The sequence below is a fragment of the Rana temporaria genome, chromosome 1 (genome assembly GCF_905171775.1).
Source record: "Rana temporaria chromosome 1, aRanTem1.1, whole genome shotgun sequence".
Classification (NCBI taxonomy): Eukaryota; Metazoa; Chordata; class Amphibia; order Anura; family Ranidae; genus Rana; species Rana temporaria.
The window spans coordinates 579,769,626-579,796,002 of NC_053489.1; the positions used below are offsets into that span (position 1 = coordinate 579,769,626).

Below are 26,377 nucleotides of genomic sequence, written 5' to 3' on the forward strand. Positions count from 1 at the left end.
AGTGTCACGGAGTTCTGAATACTGCATTTCACAATATAAGCTCAGTTTAGCGATAAAAATAAGCTCAGTTTAGCGATAAAAATAAGATAACATGTCCACTTGGCGACTTCACACTGCAGGCTTAGTATGGGCGAGTGCGGGTGTACCAAGATGGCCGTGACGGAACGCCACTTCCGCTACAAAATCTGACGGAACGCTGGTTCAGCGGAAACAAGCTGACATACAGCCCTTGTGTACATCGGCCTGTCTGAAAGTATCTGGTGGAATGGCCAGCTTCTGTGGAATGTAGGGTGACCACATTTCCAAACTACCATACAGGGACACCCCCCTTCCCAAAAATCAGCTTGTGCTGTAACAAATCGCAGCACAGTGATTGGACACAAGAGGTGGGATTTATCATTTCTCCAATCACAAGCAGGGGGCGGGGATTGTGCTCCTCCAGGCATTCCCGGCCAGGGCAAGTACTGTCAGTGAGTAAAGCAATGATGTGGCAGCCTTTTTTGGGGGCAACAGATTGGCCCGGGGGGTAGCTGTGTCAGTTTCATTCCGGGACACTGTATTGTCCCGGAATGAAGGTGCCCGGGACAGACCTGCAAAATGCCAAAGATTGTTATCCTTTACATACTCGGGGAGATGTTTATAGCATAGGCCAGTATTGCAAAGAATAGCACGCTGTACTAGGAATCGTGTAATAATTGGATGTATTTTTTTCTCCACAGAAGTGTCCCTTTACACCTGAACAAAGGCATGAAATTAAAAAAATCATGAAGGAATGCAAAGAGGAAAGCTTTTGGTACAGAGGTAATTCACATACATGTAATCTAGTATGTTTAATGCATAGTTGGCAGTTGACAAGTTCAGCAACAACCTCAATGGTCAGATCAGCCAAGGGTAATATTACAGTTACTGGCAGTTAAAGTGTAACTAAAGGCAAAACTCCTTATTTTTATTTTTTAAATGGAGAGGGATTAGAACACTTTATGGCGCTCTCTGTCCCTGTTAGGAATATTCACCCTGCTCCCTATTTTTCTTGTTACACTTAATTACCAAAAGTGAAATATAATCCTAAATTTTGGGTTGTCACCAGAACAGAAATATGTGGGAAATCTTCCACTGGGGACACTAGTTCTGGTGCCAACTCGCTTTGGAGGTATTTCCTCTTCTTATTTTGCTGAAGGGAGTGAAGAAAAATCTCCTAAAGCTAAATTTTTCTTATTACATTTTCTTTTAGATCTACATTTTTTAACTAGCAGGGGCCTGCCTGACTGCATTTTTATTTTTTTTTATACAATTTAGTTCTACTTTTATTACTTGTGGGGGGCTTATTTATGTGGGTAAAACCTAACGATGTATGCCATACCAATTGGTAGGGGTCAGGAGAGTATACCTCATACTGGTGAGTTTGTGCAAATCACTTTTCATTGTTTTATATTACATTCATGTGGTTATTTAATTCTCATAGATCCCTTTTTTTCTTAACAGCTCTGCCTCTGTCTCTTGGAAGCATGCTTGCCACTCAGGGCCTCGTTTACAAAGGTCAGTAAATCGTGTGCAATAAAACGTTATTGTATTTAGAGCGGTGTGCAGTACACATCGACTAGAACGCAAAATGTAGCGCTAATAATTGAAATAAACCATCTAAAAATTCAGGCTGAATCTGCGTGTGTGTAGTACCTCAATAGTACAGAGTGTCACCACGTGACCATATTCAGTAGAAATTAACTTAACAAACTTAAGTGAAAAACACAAATTGTGATAACCCAATATTAGTGAATGGAAGCAAAAGGTGCATAAAGTGACTAAAGTCCAAATAAATGAAAAATAAGATGACTCCACCACGAATAAGCCCTCAAGATGGAACAGCTTGTCAGAAGTGCCACCACCAAAAGCAGGAGAGAGGCTTACCAGATGCCAATGACTAGTGGAGGCATATACCACCCAAGTCGCCAAAAGCTCAAATGGCATTGGTCAGTCAACTCAATCAGTACAGCTGGTCCTGGATCCGATCGGCTACTCAACAATAGTAATCCATTGAAGCTTTGGATTACTATTGTATACTGAATATGGTCACGTGGTGACACTCTGTACTATTGAGGTACTACACACACACGCAGATTCAGTCTGAATTTTTAGATGTGGTTTATTTCCATATCTATATACAATTTATTAGCGCTACATTTTTCATTCTTGTCACAATACTGCTTTTTCCTATAGTCGTGTGGCAGCTTTTTTTTTGTATTTTTTTATAAAATACACAGTCCAGTTCATTCTTTACAGTACACATTGACTAACAGGAGGTATCCATCACACATTCTTAAAGTGGAGTTCCACCCCAAAAATGGGACTTGCGCTTTTCAGAACCCTCCGGTGTCACATTTGGCACCTTTCAGGGGGGAGCAGATACCTGTACAGGTATTTTGCTCCCACTTCCAGGCATAGATACCCGAGACACCCACAGGTATCTATGCCACTTCTGGCGCTTTCTCCACCCCCCTGCTGTCTTCTGGGAGACACACAGGTCCCAGAAGGCAGCAGGGACCAGTGTGATCGCACAACGTGAGTCGCGCATTCACAGTAGGGAACCAGCAAGTTAAGCCTCAAGGCATCACTTCCTGATTCCCCTACCAAAGATGGCGGTGGCAGCACCCGAGAGCCGAACAACAGCTCAGCTTCGGGTGCCCTGGATAGATAAGTGTTCTTATTTTAAAAATCAGCAGCTGCAGTATTTGTAGCTGCCGACTAAAAAAAAAAACGTCGGAACTACGCTTTTAAGTATATTTTTGCCAAAAAATAAATGAAAATCCGTACATTCTTGCAATACATGCAAGTGTCCTCAATGTTTTTTCTCTGTATTATCAGCCATGCCAGACCACATCCCCCCTTATGTTAGAGAGATAAGGAAGGGGTGAGGTATTCTCTTGGGGGGTTGATTTATAAAGAATTTAGATAGCCCAGCGAAAAAGTGCATGTACATTAATATTTCATGAATGGGGCAAAGAATGAATGAAAATAGGTCTACATGCTATGCTGTTTGTAGCACCCTCCTAGATTGGTGTAAGGCCTAGTACACACGAGAGGATTTATCCGCGGAAACGGTCCGGAGGACCGTTTCCGCGGATAAATCCTCTGGCGGATTTTGATCTGATGGTTGTACTAACCATCAGATCAAAATCCCCGCGGAATTCCCTCCGCGGTGACGTGTCGCGCCGTCGCCGCGATGATGACGTGCGCGACGCTGTAATATAAGGACTTCCACGCATGCGTCGAATCATTACGACGCATGCAAGGGAGGGAATCGGACGGTTTGATCCGCTGAGTCTGTACAGACCAGCGGATCAATCCGCTGGACTGGATTCCAGCGGATAGATTTCTTGGCATGCTAAGAAATTTTGATCCGCTGAAAATCCATCGCCCGGAAAAATATCCGCGGATAAATATCCGCTGGATCGTACACACCAGCGGATCTATCCGCTGAAACCGGTCCGCGGATAAATTTAAGCGGATCGATCCTCTCGTGTGTACGGGGCCTTAGGGTTAGTTATATTTGGTGCTGGTTCAGTGAAGTTGCATGTGTTTTGGTTTAGATCTGGTTCAAAAACACCCTCTTCTGATTGGTCAGATTGATCAGTGTTTCCACAGCGACTATTCAGTAACACACCTGGGTGGGCTCCGGTCGCATCCTCTGATCCGAGGCCACCATATTTTGAAGCCTATTGGAGCCTTTGGCTCTAATCGGGTGTTTAAAAAACAAACAAAAAACCTGTAGCCGTAAATCGTGCATCTGGTGCCCTGAAGGGGTCCGGACACATGCCTAGTGGGTGGTCATGGCGGCCATGGATAGATTCATGCATAGTATATTGCATATAGGGGGTGGCCTGGAGAGAGAGGGTGGCGCCCCTAATGGACGGGCCGCCGCTGGTGGCAGCATCATGTTGCAGGGATGCTTTTCTTCAATAGGGACAGGGAAGCTGGTCAGAGTTGATGGGAAGATGGATGGAGCCAAATACAGGGCAACACGTACACACGGACGGGTTTATCGTTGGGAAAACTGTAGGAAGAACTTTTGGCAGGGAAACCCGGCCGTGTGTATGCTTCCTCGCAGTTTTCCTGACAGGAAAACTGCCAGGAATCCTAGCGGGAAAATAGAGCGGGTTTAAACCCAACAGTTTTCCTATGGGGAAACACTGCAAGGGAGTATACACACGGCTGGGATTCCCAGCCAAAGCTCTCCCCGCAGTTTTCCCAACGGGGAAACCCAGTCTTGTGTACACGGGGAAACTTACTGAGCAGGTTCTCGGGTTTCCCCTCAGTTTTCTTCGCTGACTTTTTACCGCTGAGAAAACCGAGCGTGTGTACAGGGCCTTAGAGTCTGCAAAAGACTTGAGACTGGGGTGAAGGTTCACATTTCAGCAGGACAACGACCCTAAGCATACAGCCAGAGATACAATGGAATGGTTTATATCAAAGCACATCCATGTGTTAGAATGGCCCAGTCAAAGTCCAGACCTAAATCCAATTGAGAATCTGTGGCGAGACTAAAATTGCTGTTCAGACGCTCTTCATCCAATCTGACAGAGCTTAAACTATTTTGCAAAGAAGAATGGGGAAAAATGTCACTATAGATGTGCAAAGCTGGTAGAGACATACCCAAAAAGACTTGCAGCTGTAATTGCAGTGAAAGGTGGTTCTACAAGTATTGATTCAGGGGGCTGAATGCAAATGCATGCCACACTTTTCACACATTTTTATTTGTAACAAAAAAAAATTGAAAACCATTTATCATTTTCTTTCCACTTCACAATTATGTGCCACTTTGGTGGTCTATCACTTAAAATCCCAATAAAATACAATTACGTATTTGTTTGTAACATGACAGAATGTGGAAAGACCACAGGACAAGGTTCCAGTAATCCATGTCCTTAGTCTGCTTGTCTTCAGCAAACTGTTTGCAGGCTTTCTTGTGCATCATCTTTAGAAGAGGATTCCTTCTGGGACGACAGCCATGTAGACAAATTTAAAGCACTGACGGGCTTTTTTCTTTACCAAAAATATGTAGCAGAATACACATCGGCCTAAAAGTAAAAGTGTGTGTGTGTGTGTGTATATATATATATATATATATGTATGTAGCACTACCCCCGAAGGAGCTGCTGGTTTAATTTTGGGCCTGCACTCTGCCTATCAACCCCCCCAGTATTTGGCTCGGGTAATTTTATTTATTCCCCCCCCCCCCCTTCGCACAAATGGACAATAATGTGATTGTGGACCCCGAATGGTTATAGCACACAACAATGAATGTAGTCAAATATTGTTACCTTGGTGTTCACCTGCCACACAGCTGCTACAGACAGAGTCCCGCACAAGATATGGCTTAACCAGCGATAAGGTGTTTACTTGGCAAAGGAATAGAACAATGGTTATGCAAGGAACATTAAATACATACAGCTCTCTGTAAAAATCAATGGAATACAGCTGGTTCAGAATATCCCTGCAATCAGACCCAAATAACTTGATCTGAGTGAGAGTATGGTGGAGGAATCTCTCAATGCAATGACGTCAGCACTGGGACACCTCTCTACCAGGTCTCGCATAAAACAGCAAAAATCACAATGCGATGCAGGCAGTTATAAAAAAAACACACAGACTCCCCCTAGTGGACAGTTCAACTGGTGCGTGTCCTGTAGTAACTTGTGGGAATAGAGAAAACAAGTGGCTGTTCCTTTTTTTAAGAGTGACCTAATCTTCTGCTAGCTTCGTTGGTGCACTTATTTGTATTCCAATAATAGGGTGGAAGAAAAGGCAAACACTTGATACACACAATGTAGTGTAAAACTGAATGCTAATTTTCCCGAGGCGTTGTATTGCTCTCAGGAGGCAGTGTGTGCCTGCTTGCGGCGCTGCAGACGCCAGCAAGCACAAGGGAAACCTACGAAAGTCACACTCCTGCAAGTCAGTTAACTATATTGATGGGCAAGTGCCCGCTCACTGGTTTTCCTCAGTCGGGAACCTTCCTTCAGTGATCAGTCTCTCTGTAACGTGGGCCCCTGGTCCTCCGCGCGTTTTTTTCTGTTTATAGTGCAAAAAATAAAAAACTCAGCAGTGAAAAAATACCACCAAAAGAAACTTCTATTTGTGAGGAAAAAATATATACATTTATTTTGGTACAGCTTTGAATGACTGCGCAATAATTAGGTAAGGTAATGCAGTGCGGTATAGCAGAAAATGGCCTGGTCTTCCAGTGGTTAAGCAATGACACAGTGATTTCTGGCTTTTCTGTCTGGATTCCATAATGGCAAGTAGATAATTTTTGTCTTTTTTTACAGGATATCTGTTGGCAAACAAAAGGTTTGGATCCTTGCCAAAAGTTGCTTTTGAGTATACAATCGCATGCATTTCAATTTCTACATTTTCCAGTAGCTAGGTCTGCTTTCAATATACCCTTATTATTTCTTATGTCAAAATATCTATTTTAAGTACTGCTCATAATCTGCAGTGGTGGATTTTGCCATATTATAGGCACATTAATAAGCAAGGGAGGGTAATTATTAATCATTTAAAAGTGAAACTTTTAGACAAAATGTTCCAATTTAGTTTTGGATAGTGTGAAAGGGGTTAGAATCTATCTTAAATTCTTATGTCTGTCTCTGCTTTAAACTTCCTACCCCACCTTTGTCAGATGTCACTGAAAAAGTGTCTCTGTTAAGAGATTCCCCCTCTCCTCCTCTTATTCTACTGTATGTTGAATAAACCTCTAAAACTAAAAAACCCTCATCTAAATTCAAGTAAAATTAGCTGCTAAAGAATGAGTGATTTTATAAGCAGTGATATCTCGTTATGTGATGAGTCCTATAAATGTGTCTTCATGTAGTCCTTGTATAATCCACAGTGAATACTCCAATAAAGTGTACTGGGTTCTTAGTAGTACCCATACCAATCATTAATACCAAAACAATTGGAATGAGCAATATAAATCACAGTGACTGTAAACACCATCACCTCTGTGCTGAAAAAAATGACTTTTTTTTATTTTTATTTATTTTTATCTTTTTTTTTTTTTTATTCTTTTTTTTTTTTTTAGAACAGAAAAAGAGTTCAAAAATGGTGATAGAGAGAATAAATTTTTTTATTATTATTATTATTAGCAAACTCTTATGAAATGTGTGCGGAGAACCAGCACCAATATGACAAGTGCTCAGCATGTTTCATTACAAATATATTTCCTCAGGAGCAGTGTTTGGCGATGCCACCTTGGCGACTTATAATTCCTTTTTTATGTTGTGGTGTTTTTTAAACTAAGCTTTAATAGAAAATATCAATTGCAATGATTTTGTTATGTTGGTGTTCAGCTTTAGATCTACTTCTCAGATAATTGCACAATATTCCAAAATATTTTTAATGGTCATCCAATATCCATTTAGACATTGACCTAAGACGGTAGTGGCTGTTGTTTGATGACCACATTTTGTTGTTGATTTGGGAACTGGACTTGTACACTGTATGTCTCCTGTGTTATGGCCAAATCTGTTAAAGATCTTGCTGACATTCTAGTGTAATGTCCAGTTCCTTCTGTTTGGGCATGTGCAATCCCATGTTTTAAAGAAGATTTTTTTATAGAGGACTCAATTATAATACAATGAATTGTCACCCTTTTGTACAGTGGCGGGTATCCTGGGTTTTGCTGTCGGAAAGATTTCATACATGGGAGCTTGCCAGAAAAAGTTTCAAAACACCGGTATGGATAAAATGTTTCAAGCTGGCTTTGTTCCTGCCATTGGTTGTGGATTCGGTCCAAGATTTTTCGAAAAAAGTCACAAGTAGGTGGCATAATCTTATTTTCTATGGTCACACAATTTAACCTATACTTGGTGTAAAAGAAGAATACAGGAATTTAAAACCGAAGCATTTAACTTCTCCAGGAAACACTGCAAAGTGCACAGAGCCCCTAGAGGCCAAAGGACTGACTTGCCTCTACAGGCTGCACTGGGGAGGAGGGAGAATGGATGGACAGCCGCACTCCAAAAAGTCTTGTTGAAAAAAGACATGCTCTTTATTGTAAAAAGGAAAAAATGCACAGCACACAACAGCATACAGTGGGATAGACAGCTGACGCGTTTCGCATTAACAACTAATGCTTAGTCATAAGCTATGACTAAGCATTAGTTGTTAATGCGAAACGCGTCAGCTGTCCCACTGTATGCTGTTGTGTGCTGTGCATTTTTTCCTTTTTACAATAAAGAGCACGTCTTTTTTCAACAAGACTTTTTGGAGTGCGGCTGTCCATCCATTCTCCCACCTGCTTAATTCTATGCATTGCCAGCACCCGTGTGATTCCTGAGTGGACATTGATTACCTGCCTGTGCTCACCTGGAGCGGCGGTCTCCCTACCTATCGCTGCACTGGGGAGGAGGTGACGTCTCCAGAATTTGGGTGGGAAAAAGGACCCAAACTCTCTGCATGTCCCTGAAAAGTGACATGGGGAGCACTGGTGATTTGGGGTAAAGGGTAGCTGGCTGGCATAAAGGTGCAGTGTCTGGGTAGGGGGCTTCCCCAGTCTGTGCTTTCCATGTGATTTACACATCCAGCTTATTAGTTCTCAGCTGCTTTTAGGGGTCTTTCACACGGGCATTTAGTTCGGACCCGTCTGTCAGATTTTCAGACTGAATTACAATGTAAGTCTGAACAGGTGGTTGTAAATGTACTTGTTGTAAAAAAGGATAAGGTTTGCAACATTTTTGGGGACATAAATAGATGGGGGGTGTGTGTGTGTTTTACAAACTTCCCCCACCCCGTTTACACTAAATGTGGCCTTGAAATATCACTACTTCAGTGTGATTTCAAAGCCACCAGTCAGTGCGATTTCATATGTGGCTTGCTGATATCTGTACGATTTCATGCACAGATGTCTAGGCAAATCACTAAAAATGGTGCAGGAAACTTTTTTTGAAGTCAGAGTTGCGCCAATAGGATGTGACTTGTCATGCGATTTGACAGTTTAAAAATCACATGACAAGCCGCTTGGGCAAGAAACCTATATTGAATGTGTGTGTGTGTGTGTGTGTGTGTGTGTGTGTGTGTGTGTATGTGTATACATAATCTCTATATAAAATTTATACTATTTCCGGCAAAGCGGTGCCGCTCACCCGTGTTCTACCAACCGTGGGGGGGGGGGACTTGGGAAATTTGGAGATTTCTTAATGACACCCCCACCCATCTAGCAAATGCGTGTGTGTTTGCACCCATTAAAAAATGCAATGTGCCCAAACGCGTAAAAAAAAGTGTGTGCTCGGGACGCATCATCTGGTGTAAACGAGCCCTCAGACTGGTGTGCTCCAGGATTGTGCACAGTTCTAAAGGGTGCTTTGACACCACAGGATTTAATTGACATCATCAGAAGCCATTGGCTCCCACTGTTGCCACTCTGTCCTGTGAGGAGGGAGAGAGCCACTGTTCTCAAGCAAAGTGCTAGATCGCAATCTGGCTCAGGTTAAGTATAAGGGGAGGCCAGGTAGGAGGGGATGTGGAGAAGAACACAGAAGGCTTTTTACCCTAATACAGAGAATGCATGAAGGTAAAAAAAAACTTCTCCTTTTACTACCACTTTAAGAGTTTAAAAGTTGGACATTTTTATTCAAAGAATCATCATGCAATGTATTAAACTTGTATATAATTGTCTCATGATTTGATTTTTGATGTAAAGGAAACTTTCAAACTGAATTTTCTGAACTTTTCTTCCTCCTCCCATTGTGCTGCTCTGACTCACTGTGCCGCTATTCCACTGTATACTCGCTGGCACAAATAAGCTGCAATGGTTACCTTTTTCCAGGTGCTTATTCTACTTGATACTACGTGTGCGGTAGAACCTCATAGACTTGTATGGGGGCCAAGAGCCTGATCTGTCTCCCAGTCCCATAGACATTTATAGGGTTCTACTGCACATGCACACTGGAAAAGGGAAAACAAAAAAGGATCAAAACTTTATTCCTGTATACTGTGACCTTTCTTTTCACCAGGCACTGTCACCACCACTGTGATGAATGTAAGAAGAAATGTGCAGAGGGATGTATGAAGAATTGCTCAAAGGACAAGGAACAGCCTGCGCAGCCCACCTCTTCTACTTCCTGACTTCATGTAAGCTTGCTACTAATGACATGACAGCTAAAAGCTCTCCTGTCATCCTTTTACATGCACGTGACCCAGTGGAGGAGATGATCAAATGTTTTTTTTTCTTAATTTTTTTGGGCTTTAGATAAAAAAACATTTTTTTTAACTTTGGGTAGAGTAGGAAACCCATTGGGTTGTCGCTGAAATAAGTGTCTCCATTTTGAAGTTTTGTTTTTGGCAACTCAAAATTTTGAATGTTCCCTACTTTTCACTCTTGGTGACAATGATCACCAGGTAACACTTGGGCCCCTTTCACACGTTTGTCCCGCTCGCATCCGTCTGTCTGTATTTTAGGCAGTCCGATCTGCCCATAGAGAACAGCGTGGCTTTGACAGGTCCCTCCCTGAGCACAGTGAGGGCTTTGTTTTCAGGCAAGTTTCACATAATGGCTTTACCTTGCAGGTTGCAAAAAATAAAAAACATGCGCGTGCGCACACACAGCAATTTTTTTTTTTTACAACTTTTTAACAGTAATGAGCTTTTAATATGTATGTAAAAGCAGCCCCATATTTAATGATTGCTAAGCTGCACTATAATACAGCTTTGTTTTGGGGTTTAATATGCCTTTAAGCTAAGGACCAATTTCAATGGAAGCCAAAGAAGCTTTATACTTAGGGTGACCAGACATCCCCAGTTTCAGGGGACAGTCCCCTGATTGAGGACACTGTCCCCGGACCAAGTCTGTCCCTGGTTTTGTCCCCAGATTGGATTTAATAGGGGGCAGGTGCAATTTCAAAGACAGTCAGTGCAGAATTAAAATAAAAAAAATTAGAATTACACACCCATGCTCCGCCGTGCCTACTAGTGAGTGAGTGAGAAACTTATATAGCGCAACACATGCGAACTGAATCGCCTCTGGGCGATTGAAATCCATTTTCTGAGCGAGACTTTTTGCCCTCAGAAGAGATAGGTTTTGATTTTTTTCCTCTGAAGGCCAAGTGATTCACCTCCAATCGGATGCAGGTTGGTTAAGCGTTCCACAGTCTGGGTCCTTGGACTGCAAATCTCCGTTCTCCTTTGGACTTGTATCTGGAGTAGATTTTGGTTGGTGGATCGCAGCACGCAATTGGGGTTGTGAGCTTTTGGTTTTTCGCATAGATATTGTGGGGCATTTCCTTGAAGGCACTTATGCGTTACACACAGTGCCTTGAAGGTGATTCTGTCTTTTACTGGCAACCAATGAAGCGATCTCAGAGAAGGTGACATTGATTCCCATGTTTTTTTTTCCAGTTACCAGTCGAGCGGCTGTATTTTGAACGACTTGCAGACGAGAGATTTGGTATTTAGGGAGTCCGAGATACAGGGCATTAGCATAGTCAAGTCTGGAGTTAATAATTGTTTCCACCACGACGGCTATGTCTTCTTTTGGGATGAAGGGAGTGAGTCTGCGTAGTAGGTGCAGCAGATGGTGCGATCCGAATACTGACCCTATTTGTGCATCCATTGTCATGTAGGTGTCGAAAATGACTCCAAGACTTTTGACTTTGGTACTGGGGGTGATAGTTTTACCCAGAATGGGTGGGGGTGTCCAAGTTGTTGCAGGATGATTCTTTCGATTGGCGTGAAACAGGAGAAGTTCTGTTTTCGAGCCGTTGAGTTTAAGATAACTTAGCCATCCAGTTTTCTATTGAAGTAAGGCATTTCTCTAGTCCGAGATAATGATCCTTTTTGTTGCAGATGCAAAAGTACAGTTGTGTGTCACCTGCATAAGAGTGGTAAAGTAACTTCTGGTTACTGATGATTTCAAAGAGTGGGCGGAGATAGATATTGAATAGAACAGGTGGCAAAGGGGATCCCTGAGGGACTCTGCATGAGTTTTTCAGAAGTGAAAGGACCAAGTTTCACTACTTGTGATCGGTTTTCCAAGAAGGAGGAGAACCAAGATAAATTGCATACTAGCATAGGGGGGTGTATTTTTCCCATTATCTGTGCCCCTTTCTGATGATCATGTGCTGGTCGGAGCAGAGGGACTATTTCTTCGCTAGCATGTTCTTCTGCCTTGGCTCAAATCCTGGCCAGCCACCTGCCTATCTCCTTGCCTTCCCTGGTGGAGTGGTCTTCCTCCGCTCCCCGTCCAGTAGTAGCTGGGGCCCGAAGAGTAACACTTGAGAGGCTGTGAGGCAGGCGGCGACGGGCAGAGAGTAATGCTTGTTGCGTTACTAGTAAAGAAAAAATATATGTCCCGGGATTTCATTTTAAAAATCTGGTCACCTTCTTTATACTTGCTGTAATAGATGTACTTTCAGTAGAATGTGTCTTGAGAAAAAGGTACAGGAGGATTATCCAGTGCTAGTTGCTGTTTTACTGACCCCTAACTTCAATACTTGCGACTATTAGGCAAAAAAAGTCGTACGCTATTCAGATCGTGTCTATGGGCCATAAGGCAGATTACAGGCATTTTTCTTTGTTTTACATAGGTGACCATTTGACCTATATAAAATTTGCGTTAAAAAAAAAAATGCTCAGGTGTGAATGCAGCCTCGGGTATTAAACAGAAGGGTCGGCACTGGAGACAGGCAACTAGAATCTTAAAGTGAGAGGCTAGCAATGGCAGCTCCAAGTTACTCTGATGACAAATTACTTTTAGGAAGGGGCCAGTTTCAAGATAAAGCAGGATTTTTAAAATTAGTTTTGGCGAAAGTGCTTAGATCAGATGTAGGACAGATGGTAGTGATAGAAATAGAAGCCCATAATTTATATCCCTACAGTTCAGTACGATGAATGGATATTGATTGGTAGTGGAAGTTCGTTATTTACCGCTCAAATCTTGCCTAGTGTGAGATTATATCCGCCATGTGTGTAAATATCTTCTATAATGACATACATGAACAGGAATTGCCCTGAGAAGTACGAGAGGGTCTGGCAACTCTGGACAGCATAATGGTGACATTTTTTATTCTCAATATTATTATTTTTTTTGTGTTTTGCCAGTGTTTTTGAATGGGGTGATGCAGGGCACTCTCATGTTACTCCTACTATTCTCCTCTCGAGGGGTGTCTGGATATGTCTGTTAGGATGATACTTCATTGAATTGAGACTATGACTCTCTGCTGTACGATGACTCAAGTGTATCTTTACCTACTTTCATGTTGTACTTTATTAAATGTATCTCACTTATATTTTCTTCAATAAAAGAACATTCTGTTCATGTTAAAAAAAATATCTTCTATAATGGCAAACGGAACCCTACATAAGCTAAATCTAAACACCGGTTTTCAAATACCTACAGAAAAAGCATCATGCTATGCTGTCCTCTGCTGGACACAGTGTATACTGCGCCTTTTCTCTTACTTCAGTAATCCAGATAGGCAGCATGGATTTTACATGTGTTTTTTGTCATGCAAGGTAAAATAAACAGATAAGAAAAGTTCGAGATTTTACAGTCCAAGCACAGACCCACACTCCCTAACAGAAACAAATTGTAAAAGAAATTGAGGCTGCCATTGTTGACCTATAATTATAAAAATGCCAACTGACTGGTTGTCATGTGACCCTCTAACTTTGATTGGACTTTATGAGACTGTTGAGAAGTCATTTACGCCCCCTCACCCAGCTTCTAAACTCGCTGGCTGAGTCATTTCCGACAGCAGAACACCCCCCTCCCCCCGCTTCTCAACTTTCTTTAATGTGACATGTCCCCCCCCCTTCTCATTTTTAATGTGCCATGTAATTTTGCTTAGGGCCCCAGGGAGGTCAGGATCGGCACTGAGTGCAGCAATGGTAGCTCTTTCTCTTTCCTTGATTTCAGCTTTGTCACTCTAAATTGGGTGAACAGTCCATATAAATCATGCTGGTCTCTGAGACCATTTTTGTCATTATTCCAAAAATGTAGTCTGTGTACCCAAAAAACAAACAAACCCAGGAGCCCAGTTTGGAACTAACTATAGGCAATACAATAGGGTTGATTTACTAAAGGCAAATCCACGCTGCACTACAAGTCCACTGCCAGTGCAGTCACTGTAGATTGCAGTAGCTCTGAGGGGAAGCTCTGCTGATTATTATTTTTTTATCATCCAATCAGTTGCAAGCAAAAATTTAGTTTTTTTTTTGGTTTTGTTTTTCCTTGCATGTCCCCCTCAGATCTACAGTGACTGCATTTGCAGTGTCCTTGTAGTGCAAAGTTGGATTTGCCTTTAGTAAATAACCCCCAATATGTTCTTAGATCAGCAAGGCTTTTCTTATGTACATTAAATATTTTTCCCCTTCTGTTTTCCTAGATTTGATCACAACATGGATACAGCGACACACAAGCATTTAGTGTACCCCTCTTTTATATTTTGGTATATGTAATAACATTTATTAAAAAATAAATAAAAATCAATGACTTTGTTATTTTGTCTTTAAGGGAACAGCATCTAAACCAGCTACTATCTTACCAATATCTTACACACACGCAACATTCGTCATGCACTTGCACCACCTAGTGGTTAAAATGCAATATGCAGCAGAAAAATATCACCAGTGTGCTTCATATATGCATTACCCAAATAATAATTCTGCTCAGCGCACGGTCACAGTAAAGGCATGTACACACGATCCAATTTTACCACAATAATTGTCTGATTGTGTTGGATAATTCGACCCTGTGTATGCTCCATCAGACAATTGTTGGCGGAGTTAACGACAACAAATGTTGGCTGTTCATGCTCGCTAACTGTCTGGCAATCAATCTGTTACATCGGATTATCCGATCGTGTGTACACAAAGCCGTCCAACTCAAATCCAAAGTACAAACACGCATGCTCAGAACCAAAATTAAACATTATAACAACATTGGCAGAAGTTGCCCAAAGGGTAGCGCTAAAGAGCAGAAAAACACATATTTAGGTTTTGTTGGCTTAAAATGTTGTGCCGTGTGTATGCAGAACAAGTTCACGGCCAACTCCCTTCAGACCAAAATCCACGGAAATGTCTGCTGGAAGTCCGATCGTGTGTACGAGGCTTGACTGTTCCCTCTGGGTTTTAGTAGAAGTCTGGGGCTTATGCCTATAAACGGCTATTAACCACTTCCAGACCGCTGTACGACTATATACGGCCTAACTTTAAAGATACATATCTCGGTAACGGCAGCAGCTGCTGCCACAACCGAGGTATCTATCTTTACTGTCAGCGGATCTGGTAACGATAACGGCGGTCTCCGTGGCGGATTCGCCGCGAGATCGCCGTTATCGGCAGCGGGAGAGGGCCCCCCCCTCCCGCCGCTCTCCCGCGCCCTCCGCTGCTTACCGGAGCCGTCGGTAGCGGCAGAGGCGATCGGGACCGTTCGGCAGCTGAGCGGGGACGAGACTGAAGGAAAAATCTCCTTCGCCCGTCCCCATAGCTCGGCTGGGCGGAAGTGACTTCAAAACGTCAGTCCCGCCCAGCCTCTTAAAGAAACATATTTTTTTTTTTTTTGTCATTTGAAAAAATGACATTTTCCAATTTTTTTTTTTTATTTTTTTTGCATTTTAGTCTAAATATAAGATCTGAGGTCTTTTTGACCCCAGATCTCATATTTAAGAGGACCTGTAATGCTTTTTTCTATTACAAGGGATGTTTACATTCCTTGTAATAGGAATAAAAGTGATCATTTTTTTTTTTTCCAGTGTAAAAAATAATAAAATAAATAAAAATAAATAAGAAAAAAAAATTAAAATTTTAAAGCGCCCCGTCCCGACGAGCTCGTGCGCAGAAGCGAACGCATACCTGAGTAGCGCCCGCATATGAAAACGGTGTTCAAACGACACAAGTGAGGTATCGCCGTGATCGTTAGAGCGAGAGCAATAATTATAGCCCTACTCTGTAACTCAAAAAATGCAACCTATAGAATTTTTTAAATGTCGCCTATCGAGATTTTTAAGGGTAAAAGTTTGACGCCATGCCACGAGCGGGCGCAATTTGTAAGCGTGACATGTTGGGTACCATTTTACTCGGCGTAACATTATCTTTCACAATATATAAAAAAATTGGGCCAGATTTATTGCTGTCTTATTTTTAAATTCAAAAAAGTGATTTTTTTCCAAAAAAAGTGCGCTTGTAGGACCGCTGCGCAAATATGGTGTGACAAAAAGTATTGCAATGATCGCCATTTTATTCTCTAGGGTATTAGAAAAAAATAAATATATAATGTTTGTGGGTTTTAAGTAATTTTCTAGCAAAAAAAACTGTTTTAGTCTTGTAAACACCAAATCTGAAAAACACCCAAAGTAGAGAAGTGGTTAAATGTTTGATTCCAAACTCTGCCTGGGCTGTAGCTTTGTTTCACCCAGTTATCTTAGTAGTTTGTCTTCATACTGGTTATTGCCAATGCAGTAATCCTATAGACCACAGCAGGTAAAAACTCTTTGTTGGTGATCTGTTGGTGAAATTAAATGACACGGACAAGTCTGCATATCAATGGTGAGAAATGATGGCCGGGCTAAATCCTTTTTGGATTTCTGGGGCTGATTTGCTTTGTACTGACAAATGACAAACCCACTGGAAGCAAATTCATTCAGTAGATATTTTCATTCTTAGCAGGTTTCACCCCCAGTGGTGCTCCTGTGCATATGATTTTCGGAAAGCGTATAAAAGGACACTCCATATACTTATAGTTTATTTTTTAACAGCAGCACTTGTAAAACAAACCTTGAGCTTTGCCTCAGGCATAGTGTCTAACAAAAGCTTTACTATGGGGTACTTAAATGCAGTCTACTAAACTACTTGGCCTGTATGGGTCCAGCATAAAACTTTATAGGCCTGGCAGCTGGATATAGAGTTGGCAGAGGCTGGCAATGAACTTCACGAGTTTAAGGACCTGTGTCAACTGGCTTATGTATTGTCATACAAATATACACTCACCGGCCACTTTATTAGGTACACCTTGCTAGTACCAGATTGGACGCCCTTTTGCCTTCAAAACTGCCTTAATTCTTCGTGGCATAGATTCAACAAGATGTTGGAAACATTGCTCAGATTTTGGTCCATATTGACATGACAGCATCACGCAGTTGCTGCAGATTTGTCGGCTGCACATTCATGATGCAAATCTCCTGTTCCACCTAGAGTTGCCACCTCATCCCTTTAAAACAGAACACATATGAATTACACAGGTTCTGAGGCAAATTTAATGCAAATAAGGCACCAAGTGAGTTTAATTACCTCCTTAATCAGCCACAGAACCTGTGTAATTAATATGTGTTCTGTTTTAAAGGGATGAGTTGGCAACCCTAGTTCCACCACATCCCAAAGGTGCTCTATTGGATTGAGATCTGGTGACTACAGAGACCATTGCAGTACAACGACCTCATTGTCATGTTCAAGAAAGCAGTGGTGAGATGATTTGAGCTTTGTGACATGGTGCATTATCCTGCTGGAAGGAGCCATCAGAAGATGGGTACACTAGTCATAAAGGGATGGACATGGTCAGCAACAATACTCAGGTAGGCCGTGACGTTTATACGATGCTTAATTGGTACTAAGGGGCCCAAAGTGTGCCAAGAAATTATCTCCTGAACCATTGATATACGACAGGATTGATCCATGCCTTCATGTTTAACCCAAATTCTACCATCTGAATGTTGCAGTTGAAATCGAGACTCCTCAGACCAGGCAATGTTTCTCCAATCTTCTATTGCCCACAATTAGTGGTGCTTGTGTGAATTGTAGCCTCAGTTTCCTGTTCTTAGCTGACAGGAGTGGCACCCGGTGTGGTGTTCTGCTTCTGTAGCCCATCTGCTTCCAGGCTCGATGTGCTGTGCGTTCAGAGATGGTATTCTGCATACTTTGGTTGTAACGAGTGGCTGAGTTACTGTTGCCTTTCTATCATCCTGAACCATTTTCCTCTGACATTAACAAGACCTTTTCACCCACACAACTGCCGCTCACTGGATATTTTCTCGGACCATTCTCTGTAAACCTCAGAGATGGTTGTGCATGAAAATCCCAGTAGATCAGCAGTTTTTTAAATGCTCAGACCAGTCCGTCTGGTACCAACAACCATGTCACGTTCAAAGTCACAATCTCCCTTTCTTCCCCATTCTGATGCTCAGTTTGAGTTGCTACCGTGTGATTGGCTGATTTAGCAATTTGTGTTACCAAGCAATTGAACAGGTGTACCTAATAAAGTGGCCGGTGAGTGTTATATGAATGCAAATCTCTTGAACCTGGGCAAATGCACCTCTCAATGAATTCTGAATGATCTTCAAAGAATCTTAAACTGATGTTTTAATACATTTCATTGACAAAGGCCTTTAATCCCGCTGGTAGTGAACAATGACACATGCCCCTCCCTGGTGTTGCCCTGAGGTTCACTCTGCCTACCATAGATGTAAACTCCACTCTAGTCTCATAGGCCAATAAATTACTCATATATGTTTCATTGCATGCCCTTGTCACATGCAAGTCTGCTTGCGAAAATTTACTAGCCTGTCATCCAACATTTGTTGGCCGAAAGTTGGACAACAATTGTCAAAAGGAGCGTACCAACGTTAAGATTTTAGGACAACAATCTTATTGTGTGTATATAAGGCTGTAGATTTACTAGCAGATTTTTATGGGCTAATCAATTAAAGCCGAGCTCTAGATAACTTGTTAAGTTACAGAATTTTATTTTTCCTCTTTTAGGACAAAAGGTTTTACATTAAATAAAAACTGATCATTGAAAACCCCATCAGTGTAAATGGTTTGTCCTCAACCCTCTAGATACCACTTTTTGGTCTTATTAAGAAGGGTAAACAAAACAAAAAAAGACTTCAGCTGGCCATACATTAAACAATTTTTCTGTTCAATTTTCTTTAGATTTACCTTCAACTGTGTAGTGCAAGGGCCTGCCTGATAAGTGTTTAGGTTTGACCTCATCATATATGGTTTTAGTAAATCTAAGAAAGGAAAAATGGTATAATGTATGGCCACCCTTATGCCCCGTACACACAATTCAGAAATCGGATGACAGATCATCCGACTTATTGCGCTTACTAGTCGCAAGTAGAAATGTAATAATTACTAAAGTCACGGAAATTCTCATACGACAGGAGAAAAAATAAAATAAAATTGGAAGTGATGTCATGTGTTGTAGTGTATTTTGTAGACGACAATTGTACTGACTAATCGAAAATCGTAAGACTTATCGTTAACTTAACTTAAAGCAGAGTTCCGCCGTAAAAAAAAAAAAAAAAAAAAAAAAAAAAATGTAGGCCAATATGAATTCTACTACATGTTTTTTGGTTAAAAAAAAAAAAACCCCATAAGCGTATATTGACTGGTTTACACAAACGTTACAGCAGCTACAAACTATGATTATATATATATATATATATATATATATATAATCACACATACACACTGCTCAAAAAAATTAAAGAAACACTTTGAAAACATATCAGATCATAACAGGCAAAAATCTCATGCTGGATATCTATACTGATATGAACGGGGTAATGTGTTAGGAATGAAAGGATGGCACATCATTTGATGGAAATGAAAATTATCCACCTGCAGAGGGGTTAATTCAAAGACACCCCGAAAATCAAAGTGAAAAAATTATGCAGCAAGCTAGTCCATTTTGCAGCTTGGAAATACTGCAGCTGCTGACTTTTAATATTAGGACACTTACCGGTCCTGGAGTCCAGCGACGTCGGCATCAGAAGACAAGCAATCGCTCGTCTCTCACTGCCCCCACCGCCATCCCCGGTGAGGGAATAAGGAAGTGAATCGCGGCGGCTTCACTGATTGATTCCCTACTTGCATGCGCGAGTCACGCTGCGCTGTCTTCACTGGTCCCCGCTGTGTTCTGCGAGCCGCAGATCCCCGCAGTGTGTTGCCAGAAGGAAGAGAGGTATCTGCATCCCCCTCCCCCCTGAAAGGTGCCAAATGTGACACCGGAGGGGGGGGGGGCGGGTTACGATGAGCGGAAGTTCCACTTTAGGGTGGAGCGCCTCTTTTTTTTTAACAGAAAGAGATGGAGCGCCTCTTTAATTGACCAGATCAATATCCCCGAAGTTCTGATTCAAAAGTGTTCCTTTAATTTTTTTGAGCAATGTATAGAATTATATTTATTGTGATCCTGTGCAGAGCTGCCGCCCTGTAGCAGTAAAACTGCTTTAGGGCGATCAGCAAGTGGTTAAAAGAGATCTAAAACCAAGACTACAAATGTAAAATTTTGCATCATACCAGTCCTCAAGTACAGAAAATAGATGTGGATCTTGCCAGCGATGCAGAAATTAATTACACTAAAGACAAATATAGGCCGTTCACTTTGCAAGGGAATCTCCCTCAGAATTTAGTGAATGTGGTGAGATTCCACTTTGTAAAGAATACCCAATCACATGAAAGGAAAACAGCATTTTTGCTTGCACATCATTGGATGACAGGAGTCTCCTCATACAATAAGTTCTGGAGTAAATTCTATTCCAAAATAAATAGTCTATTTTTGTTAAGTAAATCAACTTGTGTTACTTACTGTGAATTAAACTAAAATCACAACTGTTCTTTCAATCTTTTGTTAACTACAAATTCCCACACTCCCATATAAGCCTGGGTTCACACTGCCTGTGACTTTGAAGTCGGCCCCCGGCATGACTTTTGCACGGCTTGCATGCGACTTCTTTAACCACTTGCTTACTGGGCACATATACCCCCCTCCTGCCCAGGTGAAATTTCAGCTTCCGGCACTGCGTCGCTTTAAATGACAATTGTGCGACGTGGCTCCCAAACAAAATTGACGCCCTTTTTTCCCCCACAAATAGAGCTTTCTTTTGGTGGTATTTGATCACCTCTACGGTTTTTATTTTTTGCGCTATAAACAAAAAAAGCAACAATTTTGAAAAAAAAAATCAATATTTTTTACTTGTTGCTATAATAGATAGCCCAATTAAAAAAAATAAAAAAATAAAAAAATTCTCAGTTTAGGTCGATACGTATACTTCTACATATTTTTGGTAAAAAAAAAAAAAAAAAAAATCCCAATAAGCGCTTACAAAATATGGGACAGAATTATTATTATTTTTTTTTTTTTTTTTTTACTAGTAATGGCGGCGATTTACTATTGGGACTGCAACATTATGGCGGACACATCTGACACTTGACACATTTTTTGCGCCATTCACATTTATACAGCGATCAGTGCTATAAATATGCACTAATTACTGTATAAATGTGACTGGCATTGAAGGGGTTAACACTAGGGGATGAGGAAGGGGTTAAATGTGTACCTGTATTGTCTTCAAACTGTGGGGGGAGGGGGGTTACTGGGGGAGGTGACCGATCTGTGTCCCTATGTACAAGGGACACAGATCAGTCTCCTCTCTCCCTGACAGCACGTGTTTACACACAGAGCTCCACGTCCCTGCTCTGTCATTACCGATCGCGGGTACCTGGCGGACATCGCGACCGCCAGGCACGCGCATCGGCATCTCGGGGACGTGCCGGGTGCCCCCCAGTGGCCGGAGGAATCCAGGACGTCATATGACGTCCTGTTGGATTTTCAGAGCCACCGTGAAGCCGTCATTTGACAATGGCCCGGGGCTCAAGTGGTTAACAGACGTCAATGCAAGTCATATAAGGTATTGCAGGAACTTATTTCTAAGCTGGAGCAACTCAAGTCGCACCCATTAGAACAGTCTGACTTCTGAAAGTACTTCAAAGTCGGAGCGATTGTTGCATCAGTGTGAACTGAGCCTAATGGAGCTGGAAAGAGGTAGAAGTGTTTATAGTCCAAATCAGCAGAAAATTCTAGTAGGACAACCCATAGAAGCAGTGAAGGAAGCGAGTGTAACCACTCTGGAACATATAGAGGGTTATTTACTAAAAGACAACTCCACTTTGCACTACAAGTGCAGTCGCTGTAGATCCGAGGGGGACATGCAAAGAAAACAAACAGCATTTAAGCTTGCACATGATTGGATGATAAAATCAACAGAGCTTCCCCTCGTTTCAGATCTACAGCGATTGCACTTCCAAGTGTACTTACAGTGCAAAGTGGATTTGCCTTTAGTAAATAACCCCCAAAGTGCGATTTGCAGGATTACCTGTGAGGGGGGGAGGCACACAACAAAACCAATGCAGCATCACATCCAAGGACTTGTAAGCTGCAATATTTAACATTTATGGTTTTGGATTTAGATATGCTTTAAGTAAAAAAGTGGAAGTGGATGGTGTATCCTCTATGGGATCCGGCACCTCATCCCTATACAGTGGGTAAGAAGGGGAAATGGAGGGATTATTAAAAAAACGGTGCCCAACAAGTCAAAACACAAGAATATAATATGTTAACCTTCAGTTTTGTCATGTTTATCATGTTTTACAATATATAAATTAAACTCATGTATCATTATTAATTTTCTGTATTTTTTTTAATAGATTGTAATACTACACTGAATGTTTATTAATACCCCTGAAGAAGCCAATGCCTTGGTGAAACATGTTGGGAGAACTTGCTATCCATTGTAACGCAATGTATTAAATCATGTATTGATCAATATTAGCATTATATCAATTTGTAAAGAATACATTTTGTCTTCTTTTAAATTGTATTATATTCTTGTGTTTTGACTTGTTAGGCACCGTTATAATCCCTCCATTTCCCTTTCTTACCTTGATATGCTTTAACTACTTGGACCCCCGGCCATTGTACATTGATGGCCACAAGGTGGCTCTACAATGCCGGGAAGACGTCATATGGACGTCCTCGGCTCCTCCGACGGGTCACCAAGGTGCTGATGCGTGTGGCTGGCAGCCGTGATGTCCACCAGACACCCGCGATCGGTTGTTACACAGACAAGGACGTGGATCTCTGTGTGTAAACACAGAGATCCACGTCCTGTCAGGGAGAAGAGATCGATGCCGTATCCCTTGTACATAGGGACACAGATCAGTCCCCTCCGACAGTTAAAATCACTAGTAGGGAACACATTTAACCCCTTCCTCGCCCCCTAGTGTTAACACCTTCCCTGCCAGTTACATTCATACATAAACAGTGCATTTTTATAGCACTGTTCGCTGTATAAAGGTGAATGGCCCCAAAGATGCGTCAAAGGTGTCCGCCATAATGTCGCAGTCACAATAAAAAAAAAAGAAAAAAAAAAAAAACACAGATCGCCGCCATTACTAGTAAAAAAAAAAAAAATGTATATATATATATATATATATATATATATATATATATATATATATATATATATATATATATATATATATATATATATATATATATATATACACATATACACACATACATACACACACACACACACACACACACACACACACACACACACACACACACACAGTGGGGATCGAAAGTTTGGGTACCCCCAGGTAAAAATTTGTATTAATGTGCATAACGAAGCCAAAGAAAGATGGAAAAATCTCCAAAAGGCATCAAATTACAGATGAGACATTCTTATAATGTGTCAAAAAAAGTTAGATTTTATTTCCATCATTTACACTTTCAAAATTACAGAAAACAAAAAAAATGGCGTCTGCAAAAGTTTGGGCACCCTGCAGAATTTATAGCATGCACTGCCCCCTTTGCAAAGCTGAGACCTGCCAGTGTCATGGATTGTTCTCAATCATCGTCTGGGAAGACCAGGTGATGTCAATCTCAAAGGTTTTAAATGCCCAGACTCATCTGATCTTGCCCCAACAATCAGCACCATGGGTTCTTCTTGTCTAACCACTTCCATACTGGGCACTTACGCCCCTTCCTGCCCAAGCCAATTTTCAGCTTTCAGCACTGTCGCATTTTGAATGACAATTGCGCGGTCGTGCTACACTGTACCCAAACAATTTTTTTATCATTTTGTTCCCACAAATAGAGCTTTCTTTTGGTGGTATTTGATCACCTCTGCGGTTTTTATTTTTTGCGCTATAAACAAAAGAAGAGTGACAATTTAAAAAAAAAAACACTATTTTTTACTTTTTTATTTAATAAATATCACATTTTTTTTAAAAAAAAACGTTTTTTTTCCTCAGTTTAGGCCGATATGTATTCTTCTACATATTTTTGGTAAAAAAAAATCGCAATGATCATATATTGATTGGTTTGCGCAAAAGTTATAGCGTTTACAAAATAGCTGATAGATTTATGGCATTTTTATTTTATTAATTTTTTTACTAGTATTGGCGGCGATTTGCGATTTTTTTTTACTGTCACCGTGACATTGCGGCGAACACATCGGACACTTTTGACACGTTTTTGGCGCCATTCACATTTATACAGCGATTAATGCGATAAATATGCACTAATTACTGTATAAATGTGACTGGCATTCAAGGGGTTAACACTAGGGGGTGAGGGAGGGGTTAATATGTATACCTAAATTGTGTTCTAACTGTGGGGAAAGGGGGGTGACTGGGGGAGGTGACCGATGCTGTGTCCCTATGTACAAGGGACACAGATCCGTCTCCTCTCTCCCCTGACAGGACGTGGAGCTCTGTGTTTACACACAGAGCTCCACGTCTTGTCCCTGTAGCCGCCGATCCCGAGTGCCTGGCGGACATCGCGACCGCCAGGCACGCGCATCGGCATCTCGGGGACGCGCCGGGCTCGCGCGCCCCCCAGTGGCCGCAAGAATACAGGATGTCAAATGAGTAACCGTGGAGCCGTCATTTGACGATGGCCCGGTACTCTAGTGGCTAGAAAACAAACTGAAAATAGTTGACGCTCACAAAGCTGGAGAAGGCTATAAGAAGATAGCAAAGTGTTTTCAGATGTCAATATCCTCTGTTCGGAATGTAATTAAGAAATGGCAGTCATCAGGAACAGTGGAAGTTAAAGCAAGATCTGGAAGACCAAGAAAAATATCAGACAGAACAGCTCGCAGGATTGTGAGAAAAGCAATTCAAAACCCACATTTGACTGCACGATCCCTCCAGAAAGATCTGGCAGACACTGGAGTTGTGGTACACTATTCCACTATAAAGAGATACTTGTACAAATATGGTCTTCATGGAAGAGTCATCAGAAGAAAACCTCTTCTATGTCCTCACCACAAAAATCAGCGTTTGAATTTTGCAAATGAACATATAGACAAGCCTGATGCATTTTGGAAACAAGTTCTGTGGACCGATGAGGTTAAAATAGAACTTTTTGGCCAGAATGAGCAAAGATACGTTTGGAGAAGAAAGGGCACAGAATTTAATGAAAATAACCTCTGTCCAACTGTTAAGCATGGGGTTGAATCAATCATGCTTTGGGGTTGTATTGCAGCCAGTGGCACAGGGAACATTTCACGAGTAGAAGGAAACATGGATACAATAAAATTTCAGCAAATTTTGGATGATAACTTGATGCCATCTCAAAATCCACGGGGGATTACATCAAGAGGCGTAAACTGAAGGTTTTGCCATGGCCTTCACAATCTCCTGACCTCAACATAATTGAAAATCAATGGATAGACCTTAAAAGAGCAGTGCATGACAGACAGCCCAGAGATCTCAAAAAACTGGAAGACTTTTCTAAGGAAGAATGGGCAAAGATACCTCAAACAAGAATTGAAAGACTCTTGGCTGGCTACAAAAAGCGTTTACAAGCTGTGATACTTGCCAAAGGGGGCAGTACAAGATATTAACTCTGCAGGGTGCCCAAACTTTTGCAGACGCCATTTTTTTGTTTTCTGTAATTTTGAAAGTGTAAATGATGGAAATAAAATCTAACTTTTTTTGACATAATATAAGAATGTCTAATCTGTAATTTGATGCCTTTTGGAGATTTTTCCATCTTTCTTTGGCTTCGTTATGCACATTAATACAAATTTTTACCTGGGGTGCCCAAACGTTCGATCTCCACTGTATATAATAAAAGTCATAATTCTGTCCCCTATTTTGTAGGCGCTATAACTTTTGCACAAACCAATCACTATATATTGAGATTTTCATCGGCCTAAACTGAGAAAAAAATATATTTATTAAAAAAAAAAAAAAAAGGATTGGATATTATAGCAAAAAGTAAATAAATATTGTGCTTTTTTCAAAGTTGTCGCTCTTTTTTTGTTTATAGCGCAAAAAATAAAAACCACAGAGGTGATCAAATACCACCAAAAGAAACCTCTATTTGTGGGGGGAAAAAAAGGACGTAAATTTTGTTTGGGAGCCACGTCGCACGACCGCGCAATTGTCAGTTAAAGCGACGCAGTGCCGAAAGCTGAACTTTCGCCTGGGCAGGAAGGGGGTATATGTGCCCAGTAAGCAAGTGGTTAAGTGTTTAACTATACATAGATGTAAACATCCCGACACATTCTCACTTTTTTTTGCAAGAAAA

At 41.3% G+C, this 26,377-nt stretch overlaps 1 protein-coding gene across 2 annotated transcripts in view; it reads left to right on the forward strand.

The window, feature by feature from the left end:
* OCIAD2 (OCIA domain containing 2) overlaps nucleotides 1-26,377 on the forward strand; it is a 43,968-nt gene that overhangs the window by 9,323 nt on the left and 8,268 nt on the right. The window contains exons 2-7 of one of the 2 annotated variants that reach the window (XM_040334913.1): nucleotides 720-801; nucleotides 1,483-1,536; nucleotides 6,324-6,371; nucleotides 7,658-7,814; nucleotides 10,011-10,128; nucleotides 14,379-14,486. In XM_040334913.1, coding sequence (XP_040190847.1) covers nucleotides 720-801; nucleotides 1,483-1,536; nucleotides 6,324-6,371; nucleotides 7,658-7,814; nucleotides 10,011-10,122 — 453 coding nt within the window. In that variant the 3' untranslated portion in view covers nucleotides 10,123-10,128; nucleotides 14,379-14,486. Of the gene's footprint in view, nucleotides 1-719; nucleotides 802-1,482; nucleotides 1,537-6,323; nucleotides 6,372-7,657; nucleotides 7,815-10,010; nucleotides 10,129-14,378; nucleotides 14,487-26,377 lie in introns of those variants that run through there. The other variant, XM_040334918.1, reaches the window with a different exon arrangement.